The 26236-nt window shown below is 36.7% G+C and overlaps 1 protein-coding gene across 9 annotated transcripts in view; it reads right to left on the bottom strand.

The window, feature by feature from the left end:
• Dcc (DCC netrin 1 receptor) overlaps nucleotides 1-26236 on the bottom strand; it is a 1103888-nt gene that overhangs the window by 145560 nt on the left and 932092 nt on the right. For all 9 annotated transcript variants that reach the window (XM_008772087.4, XM_063277120.1, XM_063277119.1 and 6 more), the window contains one exon: nucleotides 16894-17088. In XM_008772087.4, the coding sequence (XP_008770309.2) occupies nucleotides 16894-17088 (195 nt within the window). The remainder of the gene's footprint in view (nucleotides 1-16893; nucleotides 17089-26236) is intronic.

A 26236-nucleotide genomic window follows, 5' to 3' on the forward strand; every position in this document is an offset into this window, starting at 1 on the left:
CCCACTGGTTCATATATTTGAATACTTTGTTCCCTGTTGGTACAACTCTTTGGGAAGGATTACGAGGTATAGGTTTGTTGGAGAAGGTTGGGTTGGACTTTGATGTCTCAAAAGGCCATGACATTCTTACTTAGCTCTGGCTCTCTCTGCCTCATGCTGTCTTTGTGGATTATGATGCTGTTTTAGCAACATGTCTGTCTGTCTGTCTGTCTCCACCATGGTTTCATGGCTTCTCTAACCCTCTGGCACCATGACCCCCTAAAGCAAATGTCTTCTTTTATAAATTGCTTTATTAGTCATGATGTTTTATCACAATTTATAAAAAAATAGCTAAGACATGGTATGCTTTCTTTTACTATCTCCTCAAGCTTAAAAATGACAATATGGTTTACAAAATTAAGAATCCACTCACATTGTCAAAGCCTATACATTCAAGGTAAGGAGCTATTCTATAACCAGAAATCAAATTTACACAAGACAAAAGCCTAATAACCTGGAAAAATACTTACTGAACGCATTTTCTTTTCTTGAGAAGGAAGAGAGAGAGCAAATGAAGAGAGTAAGAGCAGGAAAGAAATGGGGAGGTTGGGGGGGTGTGGAAGGCATTGAAGGAGGGCAAAGAGTATGAGTGAAATATATTTCCTGGAAAAATTAAATTGAAAAAGCAGATTAGTTTCCTGAAATTATATGATATTTCTTTTACAATTCCCATCTTCTTGACAAATCTCCGTTCTTCCTTCACATTCCTCCTCATGAGCATAGAAGTTCTGGTAATATTCACTTGGCACAGCAAAGAAGCAGAAGAAATTTGACTCAGGAAGGCCTTCCTCTGCCTCTCAGACAAGCGAGGAAGTTCCAAAAGTTTAAAAAAAAAACACCTCTTCTACATTTTCCGTCAATATTACAAATGCCTGTTTCCACTTTACCATCTTTGTTAAAATTTTATACTTGTCTGATTCCTGTGTCCAATTTCTGTATGCTATCTACCAGGGATACATATCTTATATTTTTGTTCCTGTAGAATTATTATTAACTAGAAAAAGAAAAGATAATTTTCATAATCAAAATAATTGAAGAAATTAGCACTCAGATAATGAAGTATTCATAAGTATGAAATATTGTATTAGAAAGAGACAGCAAGGTAGAAAGAGGTAGGGCCAATTATGAAATGAAAAGTTATGTTTCTGTTCCAAATTCTCCTTTCCATACTCTAATTCTGCCCTATACTGTTGGAGTATTTATTAATTTCTGCTAAGACATAACTAATTGGTATGCAAACCTAGTCTATAACATTATCATGTGGATAAATCTTCATTCCTCTTCAGGGCAAAATCCTTGGCTATCTGCATCTCTACAAAATTTTGTTTACTTTGCTCTAATTGAGCTTTATTCTCAGGATAACAGTCTCTGTATGACAACCACCGAGTTTCATTCAAGAGTGTTTTCCTTTTCATTTCTTATGAGAAACAAAAAAATCCTTCCAACACTAAAATAAGGCCAGTGCAAATTTCTCATTCATTTCCTAGCACGATTCTTCTGGGATTTAATGGAAAAGATGAAGTTGATCAACTGGAACAGAATTCTTCCAGATGGCTGAGGTATCATCTCTTGTGAATGCCTTATCAGCTAGTTCCCAAAATCTCCTCACCTAGACATCACCATGCCTTGCCACTCTCAGGCTGTCTTACCATGGTGTTGTGCCTTCCCTTAGAACCTGTCAATTTTATAACTATGTTCATGTTGCCATATGCTTGAGTCAGAAATTCAGTTTTTAACATTTAGGATATTGAGTGGAAAATTAATGTGGTATTGAAAATTACAATTATACTATGGAAACAACAGAAATTGTTCTCTTGCAGTTTAGAGGGTCAAAGGTCTCCGATCAGAGCAGTAGCTAAGCCACAGGCTCTGGGGCAGAACTCTTCCTCACTCTGGGTTCATGCAGGGTCAGTGTTCTCTGACATTGCATCACTCCAGTCCCCCATTGGTCTTCACCACTTTTCTTCTGCTGTCTTATCATTGATTCCCACCTCCCATCCCCAGCCTTTAGCTTATCTGTTCTTTTGTTGTCTTACCACTCTGTATCTTCCCAATGGATACTACCATGTAATTTAAAACTCACTGGTAATCTAGTGTGATCCTGCTAAACATTCTTGACACAAGTCTATTAGTGGAGACCCTTCCAGAAAGAGGTCGCATTTATAGGGTTTAAAAGTTCAGAGTTGTATGTTCACTAAGTTCTTCCCTTTAAGAAAATTTACATCACTCTTTAAACATTTGAGGTTGTAGGTTTAAACTGGTGGCAGAAAAATGTCCTATCACACACAAGAGCCAACACCACACCCAAAAAATATTACTGGTTTTTAAACTGTCACTTCCTTACTACTTATTAAGAAGTTGATTCATGCCAAAGAATATAGAAGCAGTTCTATCTTTTCCACCCGAACATTATGACTTGCAAGTATCAAGTCTATATCACTAGCACAAGACATTAACATCTCCAAAATAAATGAATAGCATATTAATTTATAGTAATTTGGACGTCTGATTCATAGTTGGTTTTACTTTCTGAGCTTGTACACAAATGTGCAATGGTTCAGTAAACACAAAATTAGCTCTCCTTGAAATGAATCATGTGATTGTTATAGACAATGGAAAAGAGTCTAAAATTCCTGCAAGACATACTGGCCTGTGGGTAAGGTTTCAGGGATTATGTTGGTTGTAGTAATTGGGATGGGGCGTCTTGTTCACGGTGGATGGTGCCATTCATCCCTTGGTGAGGATTTTAGTCTCTGTCAATAGAAGGAGAGGTGAAGAGCAGCGGGCATCCCTTGTGCTCTGCTTTTGGATGTCACTGGGATGTGACCACACTCTCAGGCTCCTAGTGTCTTGACTTCTCTGGGAAGATAAAACATACCTATGGACCAAATGGACCTAAATCCTTCTACCTGTAGTCACTTTTGTCAGAGTATTTTATCTCAGCTATGAGAAAACAAGGGTCAGTTGGAAGCTGTTTTTTCTGAACTACATGATTACAACTTTATTCCAACAAGGTAGTCAAATATGTGGTTTAAGGAAAAGCATCCTTATTAGGTAGATAAAATTCTACGAAATATACTGTGTTTCTAAGAATTACTAATATTTCACATAAACAATGACCTCAAATATTGTATGATCTTATAACATGAATGAATGATTCTTAAGACTATTTTACCTCATCGAAGGACTTATATGTTCCAAGATTTACAGTGATAAAACTATTTAGAGTAAAAATTCTATTATTGTCTTTAATTGTTAGCCTGATAATTTGTCAGTATATTGTGTTTTACATTTGTATGTTTGTACAGTAAAATAGTGTTAATTCAAGAATACTCATAAAGCATTTATACCTTGGCAACAAAAAGTTGTTAGATAAATAATGCAAAAGAATGTACTATTACCTTTACTTGAATGTTTAAAAATACTTAACTACACAAAGCTCACTTACATAAATTCTGTTCCCATACACAGCACCATTCAAATAATTAAATATGACAAGTTTTTGAGAAAATGGCAGGGTTCATACCCTCTGGGAGACAGGAATAAGGAGCATTGTATTTTGAAGAAAACAAATGGGATAAATCTGGGGTCAGAACAGCATGCATTCAAGTTGAACTCTCTAAAATAAATGTAACCAGAAGTTTAAAATGTGTGTTTTTAAAGTAACACAAGTTTTCCCTTTGAGAAGTTCTAGAATTAGAACACGTAGTTTAAATAAAATGAATTGCACTGTAGGGCACAATTCTTCACAGTGGTAACTATGGTTAATTAAATAATCATATAATAGTTTTTATTTCCGTGAATCAGACTTTAGAACAGACACTGTGGAGAGGAGAAATGGCAAAGACCATTGTGCTAGTTAGGGTCTTTGTTTGTTTTTATCAATTTGCCAAAAGCTCAGGTCTGGGAAAAGGGAAACATAACTGAGAGAAAACATCCAAAAGATTGGCCTACAAATAAATCTGGGGTCATTTTCTTGATTAATGATTGATCAAGAAGGGCTGAGGCCACTGTGCTCAATACTGTCAATATGTTGTATAAGAAATCACATTGGGTAAGACATAGGGATAAGCCAGTAGGCAGTCCCTCCACCCACTTGTCTCTGCTTTCATTCCTGTCTCAAGGTTTCGTCTACCTTGTGTTTCTTCCTTGGTGGCCCTCAGTGGACTGTGATCAGGGCATGTAAGCCAAATAAAATGCTTAAAATCAGAGGTCCTTTTGGTTCTGGTCTTTATCATGGCAACAGAAAGCAAAGTAATGCATTCACAATGTTATGAAAATGGTGATGATATTCTAGCAATAAATTGCACGTTAAACTCCCCTGAACCAATATAGGCTATTGATGTTGCTTTGGGTTGCCTACTGGAAATTGGAAGTGTGCTGGAGCCACACTTCTTTATAGGACTCTATAAAGAAGAGCTGGGTCCTTACTCCCAAGGCTCTTCTCCAAGGACTAGCTTTCACAGTACTGGAAGTTACTATGCAGCTTCCAAGGAAAGAGCATTTTCAATAGTCCTCCTCAGCCTGTGTACTAATACCAGCACAGCAAGATGTCCCTAACAGTACAATAGTGGCCTGTACATATTGACAGTTAATTTACAGCCTCTGATGTATCAGAGCATTTATCTCAGACTGCAAACTTAAAACAATCACCCATGATTATTGAGGCTATGGATTTCATGTAAGAACATTCTCCTCTCTATTTCCTAAACCAATTTTCAATGTGTAGTTTTATCCCTGCATATAAGTGTAGTTCTCAACCCTCATTAAAGCTTCTTTCTATAGTATGCAGATACTGTTACAAAAATAAACAACTGGTCATACTGTTGAGAACAACTGACCATTAGGCACCCAAATTTAACTGACACATCTACAACCCCCAACTCCTACGTATGTATATGCTTGGGCCAGAGCATGGCTCTATTAAGAGCCTTGTTGGAATATGTGTGTTACTTTGGGAATGAGCTTTAATACCCTGGTCCTAGCTGCTTAGAAGTCAGTCTTCTACTAGCGTCTTTCAGATGAAGATGTAGAAATCTCAGCTCCTCCTGCACCATGTCTGCTTGGATGCTGCCATGAACCCACCTTGATGATAATGGACTTAACCTCTGAACCTGTAAGCCAGCCCCAATTAAATGTTGTCCTTTATAAGACTTGCCTTGGTCATGGTGTCTGTTCACAACAATAAAACCCTAACTAAGGTTTAGATTTCCTAAACCTTAAGAAGAAGTAGAAAGATTGCAAGTGCCGACTTTTGCAAAATTAGATCTTCTAAATATGATAGGAAAGTTACACCCATGAAATCTCAACGCGATGCCTGCCAAAAAAAAAGACCTGAATAATGACACCAGTTGCCATACCAAAGAAGATAAGGGAAACTTCATGGAAAAAACAGTTCTAGATGAAGAGTTGCAAGAATTAATGACTGCCAAAGGGAAAAATTTGTTTTCTCCAGGGACAAGTGTGCCCCCAAATTAATTGGATTATACAATACAAAGTTGTCAACCACAAAAACAAAAAGAAAACAAAACAAAACAAAACAAAAAAAAAAGCAAAGAAAAGCCAAAATAACTTATTTGGCAAATTTCTCTCTCTCTCTCTCTCTCTCTCTCTCTCTCAGATTCATGGGGTTCCTGTGAATCTAATAGAAAACAGGGGAAATGGGTAAGGTTTTAGTTAGGAGATGAAGGGAGAATTCTATAATAAGACATTAATTAAGATAATTTTTTTCGCTTAAGAGCTAACCCATGTAATTATGACCATTATGTTGTGGGAGAGCTTAACTCCTGATCCAAGATCCCACTGCCTTTGAAGATTCTTATTTTTAAGTACTTAAATAAAATACAAAGATATATTTATGAAATAGCTAGATATAGTTCATCATATCTTAAATCCCAGCAGTTAGTAGTCTGGTGTAGCCCAGATTTGGCTATAGAGGAAAGGCATGTTTCATACAAACAATATGCAAAGTTCAATGAAAGTACTTCTCACTAATATATTTTACTTAATCATTCCAACACAAGGGTAATTATTAGATACACATCATGATATCTAGAATAGCTGTGGAATAAAAAAATTCCAAGCATCTCAAGGGGTTGCAGTTTTTAACCTTCTCCAATAGTTCTCACATTTTCTCTCTATCCATTATTCCTGAATTTTTTTTAAGAACTTGTATTCATGGCTCAATGGGTTTATTCACTAGACCTTCAGCTTCCCTTGTTTCTCCTTGACTGCACAGTCCTAGATACCTTATTTTACGTTTTTACCACCAGAGTGAATTTGACCCAGACTTTTAGTAAACACTTTCCTGCTTTCATCGTGAATAAAATTCTTCTAAAAATCTCATATCAAAGTCGCATTTCAAATTACAAATGCACAAAGCAGAAGAGGTACAAAGTGTTGTGTTTCCTTTACTCTTTGCAAGAGATATATCTATTTTTTTCTATTTAAGAGATATGGATTTAGAAGCCTGGGCTATGCCTGACAACAGCATGTGTTAGGCTTCTCAGTGCTCGCTACTCTCCTCTGTGTGGTGTGCATCCTTAACGTCATTCAGTACATAATTTTATATAGTCAGGTTGGCAAAATACAAATAGTTATCTTTTAGCACCCATCTTCCTCCTAATTAAGCAATAGTCTGCGGGGGAGGAAGCTGACCCATTTAGTGTTTGATTAATCGTTACCAAGTGGACAAAACAAATCTTAAAATGATACTGAGTCAAATAATAATGTGTGTTGTTTGTTGATTTTTATCCACATATTTAAGATAAAAGTCGAGTATGACAGAACCTTTGAATTTTTTAGAAATTAGATATATATATATATACTTCACATTTTTTCCCATAAAGAATGTAAGAATTATGCCCATATTTTAATGTCAGGGAGACACAATAAGAACGCATTAAAAGAAGTAAATAAATTACTGGTGTCAATGTGAGAATGAGCAGTTATTTCCTGTATAAGTGAAAAAAAATATAAAAATGAGTTGCCGTTCTTCTAATCTGTTTTCCATAGCTTTAATACATGCCTCTCCAGTGGCCCGCTCTGATCTCACAATCTACAACAGCATTTTCTATTGCAGAACTGAAAATCCATTTTGAATATGAAATTTAAGGATAAATAAGTATGGATATCTTCTTCCCTCCTTGTTTCCTCTACCATGAAATGACTTATTTTTACTGAGCCTCTAGAGTCACGATTTTATACGTCAGGTAAGAAAAAAATAACTTTCCATAATTATTCTTATTCCCTTTTCCAAAAATACAAAGCAGAATTTTGTTAACCAACACCTATAATGCACTTCATTTCAAAATAATAAAATGTCTACCCCACGGCGATCATTCATTTTTTATTCATGTATGTTGACTATTCTTGGGACTACTAAAGTGAATTGATTTTTCTTATTTAAAATGTTTGCATGTCATAGACTCAAAACTTTTATACTATATGCATGAAGAAATTTTTTTTGATGGGCACATGCTGAGCTTAACATGTAATTTATACTGAACTCACTGAGCTTCAAATGCACTCTGGGAGTTATAAAGGTTCATTTCTCCACAGGCGAAAAGACCCGTTTCTAAGAGCGTTCAAGTTAAATTTACTCCTGGAAAAAATGCAATATGACAGATTCATTCTTGATGAGATTAATGGTAGAGACCGAGAGATAAGTGTAATATACCTGGCCTCCGGTATTTTTGAAAAGCTGAAAAGTTTGGTACATTGATATAATAAGGGCTGATTTAACCATTATTTAAACGTAACCATTTTGAATGAAATGAACTTCTAGAGACTGGGTTTACTCTTAAATTTAGTTTAAAATAGGCATCTATTTCACAGTTTTGTGACGCTGGCTACTGAGCCATGCGGATCTATGACTCCTGAGAGAGATGAAAATCGCACGCGCATTTTAATTTCTCATCTTTGGCCTGGACGTTCCAGACTGCAACAGAAGGGTGGGAAAAACTAGAAAGTATCTGGAGCTTTCCGTCAACAGAGTCCACCCACAGAGCAGTGTGTGGTGACCAAAGAACGCAGCCAGGAGTATGGGAAAGTACAAAGAGATGGGGAGTAGACTGGTGGGCTCTAGGAGCTCTGTCTTCAGACCGCGTCTGAATTGTTTTCAGCCACTGTATGAGGAAGCTTTCACAGGGCTGGGACATAAACCACACAACAGGAGCAGAAGTAAAATTCTTAGCGCTCTCAGAATCTGAGGCACAGGGCTGTCAGTAACCTGAGGGGAATCAGGAAGTCATAGGAACTTATCTTCATGATATTTGACACTAACCATTTAAGACAGGAAGGCAAGGAATAGAGTGGGGCTTGGTTTCCCAAGTGTCTTCATCATAGAACCAAATTTACAGATATTAAAAAAAACAACATCAAAATCTCTGATGTCCAAAACATCACACACACACACACACACACACACGCACACACACACACACACACACACACGCACGCAAGCACGAACATGCACGCACGCACACACACGCACATTTAGGAAGCTCACATAATTTGCAACCCCTAACAAAAAGTAACTCATCCTGAGGATGACTTAACAGAAAGAGGTTTTGGGGAAAGTGCGGAAAAACTAATCTGGGGGGAACCACTAAAAGTGTAAATCATGTTATGCATACTGAAGACTGCTCAAGCAAGACCCAGCACTTTAATTAAAATTTCAAACATGTAGTGATGTAAAGAACAAAAATGCCCCTCGCAGAGCCAGTGTACAGTATGCTGGGCACTGATAAGGTTAGGTAGTTTTTTATTACCCAGTCAGTAAAGTAAGGTAGACAACAAAAACCTCACTGGCTTTAACACAATAGGAATTCTGCCCCAGATAACACAGACATCAAAACACTACCACAAAAAGGCAGAGAGATGGAAGATGAAGAGAGTTTCTTAGAGCACTGGAATAGTCTTAGAACCTAAGACATCACTTGAAAAGGAAAAAACTATGATTTGAGTATAATTGATAATGTTGATAAATCCCCCAAATTTAAAGAGCATGAATATATGTATACATAGTTCACGGATAAAATCAATAAGAGGGAAAACAATCTTCTAAGCTAAAAAAGAAATAAAGAAACTAATCCACATGTTATGTATAAAGGTACAAAAATGATTGAATGTTATTTTTTTCCTTGGGTCTAGGTCAGTTTAGAAAGTAACAGATTAATATCCTTTATCTCCTATCAATAAGGAATCCTCTCTATATTAAAATACACACATTTACAAGGTAGGAAAACAGAAAAAATGTGCAAGGAGCATTATGTCAACACTGACATAAAACTGTATTTATCATTAGTAGTAGTATTAATATCAAAATATATTTTAGAATACGGATATTATCATTGTCATGATAATGTAGGATGGTTTACAGATGGAAAATTGAGTAATTCAATGGAAAGGAAATATAATTCTAAACAATTGAGCCTTCATGCCTTCAAAGCTTCAAAATACATGGAGCAGAACTTGATAGAAATGAAGGGAAAAATGCACAAAAAGGCTTGGATTTACTGGCGTAACTGCTTAATAAAGCAAAATGCCTGAGTCTTTTGCTTTTGTTTTTTGTTCCCCACAGTTAGCTCCAAGCATAGCCCGTGGAATAAAATAATATATTTTATGTCTAAGCCCCAGCACTCATCCAAAAAATAAAACAAAAAATCTATGGTTTATGCTACTTAAGAATATTTAGGAGTAACATCTTATGCCACTATATTATATTATATTTTTCTAGGTGAACTTTCAGGCTTTAATTTCCCAGAAACACCTTGATTTTTTTTTCATGTGGGAAGCATCTCTTCACATAATCTGGCTGATTTGACCATTCACATCTCTAGAAGCCAGGTCTTTATTATAATCTCCATTTAGTATACAGATTAACACTGACTATAACTTATTTACTGATGAATATGAAAAATCATAATCAATAGTCATAAATATATGGGAATGTTTATTTATTGTATAAATTAAGTTTAATGTAAACGTATACATTTAAATGTGTATATTTTGTTGTATATTATATATATATTTACATTAAGAACAACTTTTACTTTCCTTATTTTATTGTTTCTTTCTTTTTTATCCTTCATTTTGAGAACTTGAGTGATACCTGCTACTGGGGGAGATGAATAAATAAATTGTTCATGTTTCATAGACCTTGGCGAAAAATACACTGAATAGCTACCTGTCTGTACATACTGAGGACTGGGGTGGGGTCGGGATTGTCTTAATCCAAATAAGACATTTTCTAGAAAACTGCAAAAGATGTAAGAAACATTTTATTGTTTGAATGCTGGAACCTAAACTTGGAGGAAGAATCAACCACTGAGTCTTTTATAGGGTCTTGAATGGAGGAGAGAAATAATCACTTATTCCTTTGTATAGAGAATAAAGATTTTATATATATATATATATATATATATATATATATATATATATATATATGGAGACTGAGAGATATTTCTCTCCAATGAGATGTTCTTTTCTCCTCTTGTTCAATAATAGAATTCATCTTTTGTAATGTATTTTTCCAAATAGCTTTAAAAAATTCACCAGGTATAAGACAATGCACCTGCTTTGGATCTGGGAGAGTGGAGAGTGAGAAAGGAGTTACAAATAGACTGAATGCATTATTAATGAATCATCATGCAGCTGTCCTTAAAGGACTGCCTGAAAATGCCTAGGCGTTTAGGAGAAACTAACCAGGAAAGGAAAGGGAAGATAATAGCCCTTCTTCTTGTTGTATTCAGAGGAGTGATCTTATGGCCTGACATTTTCTTATCCCTTGTCAGTCCTCCCTGGGCAAGCGGTGCTCTTGGTGAACAAGGGGAGTTTTCTTACCCAGGACGTTATAATCAGTATGTGATTATATTTAAAACAGTGACTTTATATTTTTGTCATTCACATGGACTAAAAATATCAATCCAGAATTCTTCTCGTCAAAAGGAAATGCAGGGACAAAGTATGGAGCAGAGACTGAAGGAAAGGCCATCCAGAGACCGCCCCACCTAAGGATTCATCCCATCTACAGACACCAAACCTAGACACTATTGCTGATGCCAAGAAGTGCTTGCTGACAGGAGCCTGATGTAGCTGTCTCCTGAGAGGCTCTGCCAGAGCCTGACAAATATAGATGTGGATGTATGCAGTCAAACATTGGAATCAGTGCAGGGATCCCAATGGAGAAGTTAGGGCAAGGACTGTAGGAGCTGAAGGGGTTTCCAACAGCACAGGAAGAACAAGGATATCAACCAACCAGACCTCCTAAAGCTCCCAGGACTAAACCACCAACCAAAGAAAACACATAGGGACACATGGTTCCAAATGGATATGTAGCAGAGGATTGCCTAATCTGGTATCACTGGGAGGAGACCCCTTCTTCCTATGGGAAGTTTGATGACCCAGTGTAGAGGAATGCTATGGTAGGGTACTGAGTCAAGAAGTGGGTGGGCAGTTGACAGAACACCCTCATAGAGGCAGGGGGGAGATGGGAAGAAGAGGGTTTTCGTGGAAACCGGGAAGGGGGTTAACATTAGAAATGTAAATAAATAAAATAACCAATGAAAATGAAAAAGGCTACTGTACTGTATTTTATTCAGGGCAATTAATTTCAGTAATGAATGAACTTATATAATAATATATATTTCCTGTATTTCAAGCTCAACTATTTAAAAATTACTCTATTACAAATCTATAAGTAATACACAAAATTGTGTCTTAATTACACACACACACACACACACACACACACATTTCAATTAAAATTGAAATGCTTCCATGGTTACTATCTCATCTAAGGTGCATGAAGAGATTGTAGGATAAGCATACTGTGCTTTCTAGAAGAGACAAATAGGACACAGATTATGGAAAAAAATATGGGAGAAAAAATACCTGTTCATGAATGACCCATTACAAATAGACCTAAATTTCATGGTTCTAGGCTATGTGAGACATCTTAAATATTTGATTAAATGGTAAAAACTAAAATATTTCTGAGTAAAATAATATTGATATTGTTTTGACCAGCAGTGCACCGTTGACGTGATAACAGAAAGGACGAGAACAATAATTGAGAAAAACTTATTTCTGATAAACAGTTAAAACCCTTTAAGAAGTGATGTGAACTGAATTGCAATCTGGAAGTTTTAAATACAGAACTTTCTAGCTTTAGTATAATGTAAGATTCTAAGAATACCATTTGCCTGTACCTCTGTTGATCAATTGTGCTATAAGATTTCCATCTGATGTTATAAAAATGTGAATGCTTGACACAGTCAACTAGTATTTTAATAATATGCTTAAGCCTACTGTGGCTATGTTAGTAATAAATAGAACAGAAGAGTAATAAATACCAAGAGTCCTACATTATGGGGATAAATTGCAAGGAGACATTTAGGGAACTGACATAATTTAGTCTTTAGTCATAAAAGCTGTAACTTTATTGATTTAACAACTTTCCAAGGTAATTTTGGTGACTACTTCGATATCCAGAGAGATATTTATCAGAAAACTTAGGTAATGCCTTGGCGATCTAAAACTTACACTCAGAGTGCGCTTTCAAATTCAAATTGGCATGTATGAAATGTTTAAAATCTGTATAATACATATTGTGTTTAAATGAATATTGACTAAAAATTTATATTATGTTAATCTATAAAATAAATCTCAACAATTTTAAAAGGACTGTTGTAAGTGAGTATGTGTTTTATACATGCAAATATAAAAATATAAATGAATAATATAAAAGCTCAAATCTCAAGCTATGAAACTCTAAATAACCCAAGGAACAGTAAGAACATATAATATGAATTAGAATATGTTTGTAATAACTCATTCTGAGGCCAATAAACATTAACAAATTGAAAATAGAAAAAGAGAATACAAGAGCATTGCTGTCAAGTATAACCACTAAATATAAAACCAAATAAATATATAAATAATGACAAATCAAAACTAATTTTACAATAAAGGGACAATAGTTACTTTATATGAGACATCCAGGTTTAGTTTCCCTTCAAAAATGAATTTAAGGGCTGGGGAGTTGGCTCAGTGGTTAAGAGCACTGACTGCTCTTCCAGAGGTCCTGAGTTCAATTCCCATCATCCACCTGGTGGCTCACAACCATCTGTAGTGGGATCTGATGCCCTCTTCTGGTGTGTCTGAAGACAGTGACAGCGTAGTCATATACATAAAATAAATCTTTTTAAAAAGTGAATTTAATTTATCATACTAAAAATAAAAATAGATCATTTTAAGAGGGAAAAACCACTTTGCAAGCATTCTAAAGACGTGTTACTAAAATTGCCTGAACTAAATTGCGAGGAATGTGTAGCCTTTCTTACATGTCAGATAAATGACATATTTAAGACTCCAGGACCAATTTCATGGCAAATACTGAAAATTTCCCCAAGATCAGAAATTATCCAAAAATGCTTGCAGCTGGCACTTTGATTCACACTTCACTGATCTTCCTGACTATTTCAATAAAGCAGGAGGTCTCAGGAACTATACAGCTAAGTGTTTTCTCATGTCTTTCTATTGCTTAAGTAGGAAATTCCATAGCATCTACAGAGTTGATAGAATAGGTGAATTAAACAGGTATAGAATGTACAGTTAATGTTATGAAATTTATGCTTTCACACTAAATATTCCAAAACTGATTTAAATCACAATCCCACTTAAAACTTTCCAAAACATATTTGGTAGGAATAAGTCCAACAGAAGCATTTGCTATCTTTCTAATATTTAAACAATAAGGGAAGAGCTTTAAAAGAGCTATTACACATTAATATCAGTTTTTAAAATTCAGAAATAAATACTTTAAATGTATAGCTTATTATATACCAATATGTACAGTGTGTGTGTGTGTGTGTGTGTGTGTGTGTGTGTGTGTGTGTATGGAATGATGAATAGATGTGACAACCTATATATAGTCCTTTACAAAATATGTCGGTCTAATGTAATTAAATTCAAAGCATGCATATCTCATTATGAATGTATATTACACCTGACACAACAGCTCCTTAGTCAACAAAGTAAAATGTCACTGGGTTAACTATAAATATCTGGTGGAAAAATCGTTAATGAGCCTGTTCACTTATTCAAGACATGTTAATCATTTTGATCAGGTAATAGTAAATATTTTTTCAAATGATATTATATTTCCAGCAGCAAGGTAGGTTATGCAGCCCTCTATATAAATATGAAATAATTATTAAGCATAAAAAACACTATTCTTAATTTTTGATTCTTCTCTTAAGAGAACAGGAGGAGACTTTTCTGCCGGTGATAAAGCATGTAGTTATCATGTAGTCGAAAACACAAATTCGATACTTGAAGTTAGGGCTAACATTATGCCTAATTATTTAAGAGTTTTCTTAATGTTTAAGTATGTAACTATTGTGCAGTACTTATAATTTTTCTTTACTTGAAGATTGAATATGGTACGGAAATTGTAAACAGTATACCTAATGAACAAAATCTCTTTTCAATAAAAGAAAAAAAAAATAAAATGGCAGCTTATCCCAAGAAAATAGATATTCCACAATTTTATCGTTTTAATACCAGAAATATTATGCACGTGTCTCTACCTAAATGATTCCGTGATAACTGCTAACGATTAATGTTGATTAACTTAGGTTGTCTATCTCATTGAACGGAGAGATACTTAGGACATTGCTAAAGCAGACTTCTACTGTGAGAGGAGGGTTTTTCTCGATAAGATAAAGAACAGAAGACAAGGCCTAACTGTAGGCAGAAATGTCCTGTCAATGGGACACCTGGTAGAATATAAGAGACAGAGATACTTGCTTTCTGCTTCTGTGATGAAACTGCTCTCCTGACGTTCTTCTACACAATAATGTGCCCAACCCCTTGCAACTGTCATCCACCCTGTGTAGTTGGCTGAGGTATTTTGTTACAGGGACTTAACAATTATTTTCATGTTTTACATCATAAAAGAAGAAATTAGTGATTTCATCGTGGAGTCTGGGACAGACTTTGATCTTTGCAGAAATTACAAGTTGATCCATACACCCCTATTTATATAATCACACACACCCTAGTAAAAACCAACTGCATATTCTTTCATTTGATATTTATGTCAACGTTTATATCTTATGATTTCCTTAAGAATATGCCATGTGGTAACGTGTGTACATATGTGTGTGTATCTGTTTGTATGTATATGTGTTCATCTGAGTGTTGGTGTGTGCATGTATAAGTGTCCATGGGTGTGGCTCTGTGCTTTTGTGCATGTGTGTCTATACATAGGAATTATTTATCCAAATAAGCTGTAAAATACAAATTCATGAGTAAAGTTGAACTCTCACTCGCTCTTTTCTCCTACTCATGGCTTTGCTATGGAGGTACACCTCAGCCTTTCTCTTTGTTCTTTAGAACACACCTTAAGAAGATTTTCTTCATCTTGATTAGCATTTAGGGAAAGCAGCATTGTTAATTACACAATATGGTAAACTTCCATTATCATTCCCATGCCTTCGTAATAAAGAAAATCGTGAAAGGACACAGTGCAAACATGGAGTTTTTCTTTCCAGCTTCACTTGTTTTGCAATGCATTTATTCTTGCTGCCAGGAGCTCGTGCATGCTAACCTGCCTTGTCTGGTTAGTGGAATAAAGATGCCCTGTCAGAGATGGTGTATTCTGAATAATGGATAACTGAGAGTCCCCTGACACAGGTTTGACGGCCATAAAATATGAGCTTTGTGATTGCCCTCATATTCAGACCCTGAAGCTGACTGGGGGAATATTATTTTAAATGCCAAACTAACTCTAATTGTGGCCAGTTTCAGTAGGTGATTCTCTCATTAGTGTTTGCAGCAATTACAGAGAAAATGGATTGGTGCAATTTTATTTCTGCATTGATAGAATCTATTCTTACGACCGCATTTTAGCTATTCAGATTCAAATCAGGCTTCTCATCACAAATGTTCTGTTTGCGAGGGACACTGCAAATGACGAGAGCTTCCCACCCCTAATCAAGTTTCATTTCCAGAGAGGTCAAAGCATTTCACTGCCAGTAACATGGTTTTAAATCAACAGGTAGAATGAACTTACCTTTTACTTTGTGACAATTACTTAACTTATTGGCATCCTGATATATTATTTATCACTCCCCTCTGCTAATGATACGAATCCTTAGCACACCATAGAAAATCAGCATAAAAGGAACTGAAGGTTTATACACACAGCTGACCTTATACAAGAGCACAGCAGAAGCATTGGATTCATGCAAATATGAAGCCAACTCTGACAAGAGATTTGGATTATGAAGGAAAGAAACACATACAGAAGAGATTTACTGCCTTGATTGGAAATTCTTCTTTTCATCACATGTTACAATCATAATGACATAGCCACAATGCTTTTTCTACAGATGTTGAAGGCAAACAAGTCACTGTGATTGGACAACTAAGATTTAAAAAAGAATTAAGAGAAGCCTTCCTTGCAGGTACCATAAAATTTAAAATGCATTATCGTGCATTTACAAGAATGAGGAAGATTACAGATTTTCAAGGATGGTCAGAAAAAGAAAAGTTACTCAATGCAGTTTGTAAGCCCTAAGCATATAATGAAAGGGTTCATTCTATGAGAGCTCTCTAGAGCAGAATGCCTACATAGAATAGAGGGAGGATAGACAGAATGTGTATGTGTGTATATGAGCTTCTGTGTGTGTGTGTGTGTGTGTGTGTGTGTGTGTGTGTGTGTGTGTGTAGAGTGACTTAACCATGGTGCATGCTGAAATCATAATCTACGAGCCAAGTTTATGAGAAATAAAATAATGGATAATAACCCACTTTTTTCTGTTAGAATAAACTGGAGTTACTCACCCAGCCTCTCGATGGAATAGTACCGCTGCTTACTGTCTACACGCACTGTCTCGGCATAAGGGCTGCCAACACCATATCCGATAATATAGCCTCTCACCACGATGTTTGGGTTGAGAGGTGGAGTCCAACTCATGATGATGCAGTTTGTCTGGGGCCTCACATGGAGAGAACTTGGCTGGTCAGGAACTTGAGACTCTAAGATCAAAAGACATATCATATCATATCATATCATATCATATCATATCATATCATATCATATCATCAGCAAGCCTCATTGCCAAGTTAACAAAACAGCAAATATTACACACAGATGCAATTTATGGACCAGTTGTTATCCAGAGTTCTTGTCACTTAGTACCCCCTACATTTTCCATGTTGTTACAGGATTGTGTGTGTGTGTGTATGTGTGTGTGTGTGAGCATGTGTGTGTGTATGTGTGTGTGTGAGCATGTGTATGTGTGAGCGTGTGTGTGTATGTATCTGTGTGTGTGAGCATGTGTATGTGTGAGCATGTGTTTGTGAGCGTGTGAGCGTGTGTGTGTGAGCGTGTGTATGTGTGAGCATGTGTGTGTATGTGTGAGAGTGTGTGTGTGTGAGCATATGTGTGTGTGTGAGCGTGTGTGTGTGGGAGCATGTGTGTGTGTGAGCATGTGTGTGTGTGAGCGTGTGTATGTGTGTGAGCGTTTGTGTGTGAGAGTGTGTGTGTTTGAGCATGCGTGTGTGTATGTGTGTGAGCATGTGTGTGAGCATGTGTGTGTGTGTGTGTGTGCGTGTGTGTGTGCGTGCGTGTGTGTATGTGTGTGTGAGCATGTGAGAGCGTATGTATGTGAGCATGTGTGTGAGCGTGTGTGTGTGTGAGCATGTGAGTGTGTGTGTGTATCCACATGTAGATCCTACCAGAGGTAGGTATTTGTTGTCTCCCTTTATAGATTTCCACCAGATTTTTTTTTCCAGAGCTGAGGACTGAACCCAGGGCCTTGCGCTTGCTAGGCAAGCACTCTACCACTGAGCTAAATCTCCAACCCTCCACCATCTTTTTAAATGAAAGTTTTTTCTCACGGAACCTGCTCTTCACTCAGCACTGGGCTTAGAAAATGAACGAAAATCCAGCTCCTCGGGTATACTCATCCAAACTCAGATTTTCACGCTTGCCCAGCATCATGCTACTGACCAAACCATGTCTCAGGCCATGTCAAAGAATTTATTGAGTTTTATTCAACATACTTTAATCATACTCTCCCACACGTAATTTCTTAAACATTAGTTTTTTGCAGACACATATAGTATTACGCATCTTTATTTTAATAATTTTTTGGGGGAGGTTGACATCCCACAGTCAAAACTCTGACCCATAATTGTTCCTTTATGAAAGGACTGCAGGGACAAAAATGGAGAAGAACCCGGGGAAAAGGAGGTCCAGAGATAGGCCCAAAGTGGGATCCAGCTCAAAAGAGAGGACCCAAGGCCTGAAATGATTACTAAGACTTAGGAGTGCTCAGAAAAAGGGACCTATCATGACTGCCCTCATGACTGGGTTCAGTCTTAGCAGGACCCAGGGCTTCCCCTTCCACTGGTGCTCTTACTAGGATATTCATTGCTACCTATGGGGTCGGAGTCCAGGGTCAGTCCATGTATAGTCTTTAGGTAGTGGCTTAGTCCCTGGAAGCTCTGGTTGCTTGACATTGTTGTACTTTTGGGGTCTCGAGCACCTTCAAGCTCTTCCAGTTCTTTCTCTGATTCCTTCAACGGGGGACCTATTCTCAGTTCAGTGGTTTGCTGCTGGCATTCGCCTCTGTATTTGCTGTATTCTGGCTGTGTCTCTCAGGAGCGATCTACATTCGGCTCCTGTCGGTCTGCACTTCTTTGCTTCATCCATCTTGTCTAATTGGGTGGCTGTATATGTATGGGCCACATGTGGGGCAGGCTCTGAATGGGTGTTCCTTCTGCGTCTGTTTTAATCTTTGCCTCTCTATTCCCTGCCAAGGGTATTCTTGTTCCCCTTTTAAAGAAGGAGTGAAGCATTCACATTTTGATCATCTGTCTTGAGTTTCATTTGTTCTAAGCATCTAGGGTAATTCAAGCATTTGGGCTAATAGCCACTTATCAATGAGTGCATACCATGTGTGTTTTTCTGTGATTGGGTTACCTCACTTGGGATGATATTTTCCAGTTCCAACCATTTGCCTACGAATTTCATAAAGTCATTGTTTTTGATAGCTGAGTAATATTCCATTGTGTAACTTGTATCGCACCGATGAAGGAACGTGCTTATGTTCTCAGAAAACAGGGTTAAGTAGCTCATCCCATGAAATTCTGAACACATTTTTGGGGCTCAGTGAATTCCCACAAAAATGAACATATTTCCAATCTCCAATATTAAAAAAGTCATAGTAAAATATTTTAACGAGAGGAATTGTGAAGGTGAACAAGATCAGGTTGTGACCTGTTCAGCATGACTCAGAACGTATGTGGCCCATTGTTTGTTGACTATGTTAAAATAAGGTGTCATTTAAGGAAAGGAGACAGCCTCTGGGATGAAGAAATCTAGACTCAGATGTTGGGAGAATTTGTTTTTACCCCATGTTCATTAGATTCATAGTCCTAATTAAATGGACATGCCAGATAGTGCCGAATTCAAGCTAAGAAATAGCTAAGATTCTATTCCACACTAGATCTAGCTATAAGACTGTAGAAACTTACTTGTAAGCCTCTGTTCCCTGAGATGTATAATGAAGATGAAGTTAGGAACAATTTCATAATGTATTGAAAAGGCTTAATGAGAGATAATGTGTCAAAATTCTTGTTATGATGAGTAACTAATTTCTCAAGTGATATTGGATATTAGTGAATGTCTATAAACCTCTAACTTTATTTCTGTTGAAGAGGCAGTATACAGCAATAATGAATTTTATTACTAAATCGACATGATTGTTACATTTCGATGTTACAACAGGGTGATGTTACATCATAATCTTGAAATATGACTATATGTATTCCTAAAAGGCACTGATAATTGTTCAATTAATATACACATTTATACAGCATCTCATGTGTTTGGAATATAGGTCTTCTGTTTTGTTTTTATTATTTAGGATTTTTATTTTTATGATTAAAACGTCATGATCCAAAACAACTTGTGGAGGCAAGGGTTTATTTCAGATTATAATTCTTATGGCGCTCTGAGGGTACTCAGAGCAGGAAGAGGGCATAGAGAATAGTGCTCACTGGTATTACTTATTCAATTTGTCACCTTCTACACCCTAGGACCACTTGTCCAGGGCTGGCACTGCTTGCAGTGAGCATGGATGTCCCCACATTAATTCTCAATCAGGAAGATGCCTTACAGGCGTATCTACAGTGTAACCTTACGGAGTTGTGGTTTTCTCTTCTGAGAGTCTACCCTGTGTCAAGTTGACACCAAAACCAACCATGACAATAGGGCCATATATCTATGATAGAATATAGGACAAGGTGGAAATAGTAGACATACCCCAAAATCTTGAAATTTATAACTTAATGAGAAAAACATATATCTCAGAATATATTTACAGTAACTTATGATACATATTTTGATTGGTTATTCACAGGCAATAAAGTATGATAAATATTTTGATAGAATACATACACACAGTATGTGGAAATTCAGTGAGGCTCTGTGAGAAATAAAAATAAGTTATTATTTTTATTTGACTCTAATAGGCCAATAAATACTTCAATAAGGTTCCTGAAAATTAACAAGGTACTCAAAAATTGAGGTGATTTGAACCTCATTCAAACAGTAGTGTCCTTTATTCTTCTCTGTCTAAAATTTTTGAATGTTAATAATCTTAAATAATTTGATTACTAGAGGTAGCACTAGAGTATCTTTCTTTTAAGATTTGATATCAAAGATAACCATACCCTTACACAGTAGTTTTAATTGTATTCTACTTGACATTTGCAGTGTTTATGGTGAAAGAAACAATACTCTTCAGTTATGACAGTAGCTACTATATAAAAATTGTTCCAAGAGAGACAAAAGATGTGACATCAATGTAATTTTCTAAATATGATTGCATTGTTATGAAGATTTACTTTTGTGAGCAAGCAGGGACAACCTATTATTTGTCTTCCGTAAAGAAGACCCCTATATGATACATAAAAGCATCATAAAAATTATATTTAAAATATGGATATAAACTGTTATGACAGAAACACAATATTTGTAAAATATTTCCCTAGGTAAAGTAGTAAAAAAGATGAAATGGATGGCTTAATATTTTTGCAACCCCATTGGTATAGTCTTGCAAGTGACCTTCGGTTGGTGTATAGTTCATAATCTATTCTGTTTAAAATACTTTAAGTTTTAAAATAACTATTAAAACAAAACAACATGCCCAGTTTTATTTCTCAAAGCTACTAAATGTTGCCAAGGCTTTCTGCATTTATGGTGTGTGTGTGTGTGTGTGTGTGTGTGTGTGTGTGTGTGTGTGTGTGTGTATGTGTGCACATGCCCATGCATGTATGTATATTCAGGTATATAAGCATGTGTGTGTGTGTGTGTGTGTGTGTGTGTGTGCATGTGTAAGCTAGATACTTACATAAAATTTATTCTTCCAGTACAGCTTCACTTTTCTTTTAGAAAGGGTCTCTAACTAATCCTGGAGCCACTAACTCACTAGGTAGGCTGTTCAGTGTGGCCCTGTGATCCTAGTGCCCCACCGCCCACTACCAGGATCAAAGACTCAGGCAGCTATGTCCATCTTTTTATGGGAGTGCAAGAGAGCAATATTCAGGCCCCAATGCATATGTACTGAGCCCTGTTTTGACTCCAGGATCCTGCATTCGTTATGTTTTAATTTTTTTAAAAATATTCAATTATTTGAAGGATAATAGTGAATATATTTTAGAATAAAAGAGAAAATATAAAATATTTCTAGAACCATAACTATTGCTTTAGCTTTCTGCAAACCACAGAATGATTTCCCTGTACTGGTTAAGTTAGAATCTTGAAAACATAATTACCAGAGTTATAGGAACACATGACAATGAATGTTTAACTGGCCCTTCAGGACCTGCTGGGACTCCTCCTTAGCCTCCCTTGAATTGAAATACTTTTAATTTTGTATACACTCAAGATGATTTCATCCTTATGAAAAACAGGATTGCAGATATAAGAGAATGTATGCCATTTTTCCATCTCTGTATCTCATGGATTTTTTTAACCAAAAGTTAAGATCGTAAGTATAGAAAAAAGAAATATATTGATGGACTCTGAGAACCCAGAAATCTGATCCATTATATATGGCTTCCTAGTTCCTAGTCATAATACCTAAGAGAGTAAATTGTCCATAACTCATAACAGCCAATTCATACATACCTATTCATTCTCTCTCTCTCTCTCTCTCTCTCTCTCTCTCTCTCTCTCTCTCTCTCTCTCTCTCCCTCCCTCCCTCACTCCCTCCCCTCTGCATGTACCAGGTCTCATTATAGATAGTTATGAACCTCTATGTGTTTGCTGGGATTTGAACTCAGGACCTCTGGAAGAGCAGCCAGTGCTCTTAACCACCGAGCCATCTCTCCAGCTCCCCACCTACTCTCTTTTTTAGTATAAGGCAGGAATGATTATTTCCCAGTTATTTTTCAGAATGAACTTTCCCTCATACATTTTACCCCATAGATTATAAAAGCAGTTATTATTTCAGTCAACTATAAAAAAGTATTAATTCAATAATTTTTCAATAAAAAGTATGTAACAAGAGCATCACTTGTTTGATATCCAGTTTTGAAACTTATTGCTTATATGTACTTGAAATGTTTTATAATTATCCCTAGGCATGTGAATACATACATAAAGAAAAACAAGTTACAGAATAATTATTGAGATAATCTACAACTAAGGGGAATCACGTGTTACCAGAAATTCTCAAGTTTGTGATGCTGAAGTGTTTTACCTACACCATGGTCATGACAAGGAAGCCTGGAGCCATATTTAAGAATGTCATGTTATTCTAGATTCTCTCTTCTTTTAAAAGCATTTTATCATTTTTAGTTTATTTTATTTGTTTCTATAATATACATGTTGTCTTTGAATTATGGTTATAGGTTTCCAGGAATGAATAATGTTTAGGTAATTAGCAATTGTGACCTGTTAGTCACAAACCATCTCTAAGAGGCCAATTCTAGAGGTAGATATTGCGTCAATGAATGGAATACAATTGAGTTTAAAAGAAAATCTGGAGACTTGATAAATACTTTTCTAACAGTTCAGTAAGTGATACCCAAAGATCTTTCCTTTTAGAATCTAAAATGAATATTCATGAAAAGACAGTCTTGGAAATTTGTGACATTTGAAGAAATGAAAAACCCACTACAAAGACTAGCTAAGGTATGTTCGTCCATGGTATTTGACAAAACCCAAGAAACCTGAAGCATGGAGGGCTACATAGAAAATTCAAGTGATGTAGCTAGTGAGAATGAAAAGCCACACAGTTACAAATTGGAATTTTCCCCAGAAAAATAATAGACATTATATATATATAATATATATATAAATATATTTATATATAATATATATATATTTCCCATACCCATATTCATAGCATCAATATTTACTTTGTTGACAATTGACCAAAAGTAGAAATAACACATGTCAATCAATGTTCAAATGTGTAAACCCAATATGACAAAGCCATTCAATAGACCGCCCTTCACCTTAAGAGGAAAACAATTTTTGAACATGCAAATATGGGTGAATTTAGTGAATAAGTTAAGTTATATAGCCACTGAGGAACAGAAATATTCCATTTATTATTTTTAGTGCTAATATTGACAATGCTAAAGCCACTATGAACTGCATTTTTACTTCATTACTACATGCTTCTGTCCCAGCACTTGATCATCCAAGAATTCAATAAAATTTCTGGCATCCTTATAAGACCTCATTGTCTCCAAAACATTTTGTTCTGTGTTTTTTTTTGAAGATTTTCAACAGTTTCTTCATTAAGAGTTAACAGACTAACAAATATTGCATTGAAACCTAATAGTACAGAAGCTTCATACACACACACACACACACACACACACACACACACACACACCGTCAGTGTAAACAGCAGTTGGAAGGAATGGGGTAATGAAGAGTGAAAGAGATAAAGAAATCTAGTGAACACTTAACATTAAGTGAGATAGAAACATGCTGAATGTTGTTTCTCGACGAGAATTCAGGGCATAAACATTGATCTAACTAATATTTTCAATGGATTGCTTTATTAAATTTGAGGCAACATTGAGACAAAGTGCAAAAAGAACAAACTATCAAAAGGCTTTAACCACATATTTAGGAAGCTAGGGTGAAGGCCTCTGAGACTGAAGGAAAGGCCATCCAGAGACTGCCACACATGGAGCTCCATCCCACATTCAGTCACCAAACCCAGTTACTATTGGGGATGCCAAGAGGTGCATGTGGACAGGAACCTGATATAACTGTCTCCTGAGAGGCTTTGCCAGATCTTGAGAAATACAGAGGCAGATGATCACAGCCAACCATTTGACTGAGAACAGGTTCCCCAATAGAGGAGTTAGAGAAAGGACTGAGGTAACTGAGGGAGTTTGCAACCCCATAGGAAGAATGATATCAACCAACCAGATACCCCAGAGCTCCCAGGGACTAAAATACCAGCCAAAGAGTATACATGGAGGGACGCAAGGCTCTAGCTGCACATGTAGCAGAGGATGGGCCTTGTCAGGCATCAATGGGAGAAGAGGCCCTTGGTCCTGTGAAGACTTGATACACCAGTGTAGGGGAATGCCAGGGCAGAGACAGTAGGTGGGTGGGTGGGGGAGCACCCTCTGAAGTCAGGGGGTAGAGGGATGGGATGGGGGTGTTCCAGAGCAGAAACTAGGAAAGCAGAAAACATTTGAAATGTAAATAAAGAAAATAGCCCCCCAAAAAAAGAAAAAGAAAAATTAAAAAAAATAGACAGTACAGGGAGAATCTAGGTGGGAAAAATCTTATTCTGAAGAATAAAGGTGAACGTTTCATTTCTGGTTTATATTAAGTGAGTAGATAAAGCTGAATTTGCTGTTCTGGATTATGGACAAATGTTTTGCCTTGGTATTATGGCAAGGAAGCCATACAATATTGATCAGATAGTTGGCTCTAATACTGTCGTGATAGATGTCTTCCTTCTAGACACTAGGATCTTATCTGATTGATAGAAACTCCATTAAATATCTCTATAAATGAGATAGAACCTGTAGAGACCATGTCCAGTAGATCAACACAGCCACCAGTTGAAGGATGGAGCCACCCATGCATCTCAAAATTTTTAACTCAAATGTTCCTGTCCAAAGGAAAGACAGGGACAAAAATTGGAACAAGCCTGAAAGAAGGCCATCCAGAGACCACCCAACCTGGGGATCCATCCCATCTGCAGACATCAATCCCCCACACTACTGATGATGCCAAGAAGCCCTTGATGACAGGAGCCTGGAATGACTCTTCTCTGAGAGGTTCTATCAGCAATGCAAATGCAGATACTTAACAGCCAACAATCAGACTGAACCGGGGAATCCTAAAAGAAGAGCTAGGGGAAGGACTGAAGGAGCTGAAGAGGATTGCACCCCCACAGGGAGAACAATATCAACTAACCAGATCTCCCAGAGCTCCCAGGGACTAAAGCACCAACCAAAGAGTATACATGGAGGATCCATGGCTCCGGATACATTTGTAGCAGAGGATGGCCTTATTTGAAATCATTGAGAGGGGAGACCCTTGGTCCTGTGGAGACTTGATGCTCCAGCACAGGGGGGATGCTAAAGAGGTGAGGCAGGAGTGGCTGAGTGGTAGGTTGGTGAAGCACCCTCACAAAGGGAAAGGGATTAGAAGAGAGTGGGTGATGGGATAAGGGTTCTGTGGAGGGGTATCCAGAAAGGGGGATATCAGTTGAAATGTAAGCATATGAAATGATTAATAAGAGAAGAAGAAAAAGCATGCATTTATAGTCCTCTTTTTATAACGATGGTGTAACCTTCATGTATGCAAACAGACTGACAATTTTTAATGTAATGAAGAATGATAATGAGCCCTAACAGTTCCAGAAGGGCCTGCTGAAAGTCCATGACCATGGTATTCTTATAGTTCTGGAGGACACACCTCTCTGGGTACGAGCTTAACCAATTGGCAGGATAGCCAGCCTTCCCCAAATCATTTCCCTATTACTTTTCCTGTAGGAGTTATTATGTTTTCATGCTTACCACTTAACACAACCATTCCATTGCTGTTTGTCTCATCAATTTTTATAAATTCTCAAACTCTTGCATCTAGAACAGTTCCTGGCACATAATGCTCAAACATATGGGT

This window comes from Rattus norvegicus, chromosome 18 (genome assembly GCF_036323735.1).
Source record: "Rattus norvegicus strain BN/NHsdMcwi chromosome 18, GRCr8, whole genome shotgun sequence".
Taxonomy (NCBI): domain Eukaryota; kingdom Metazoa; phylum Chordata; class Mammalia; order Rodentia; family Muridae; genus Rattus; species Rattus norvegicus.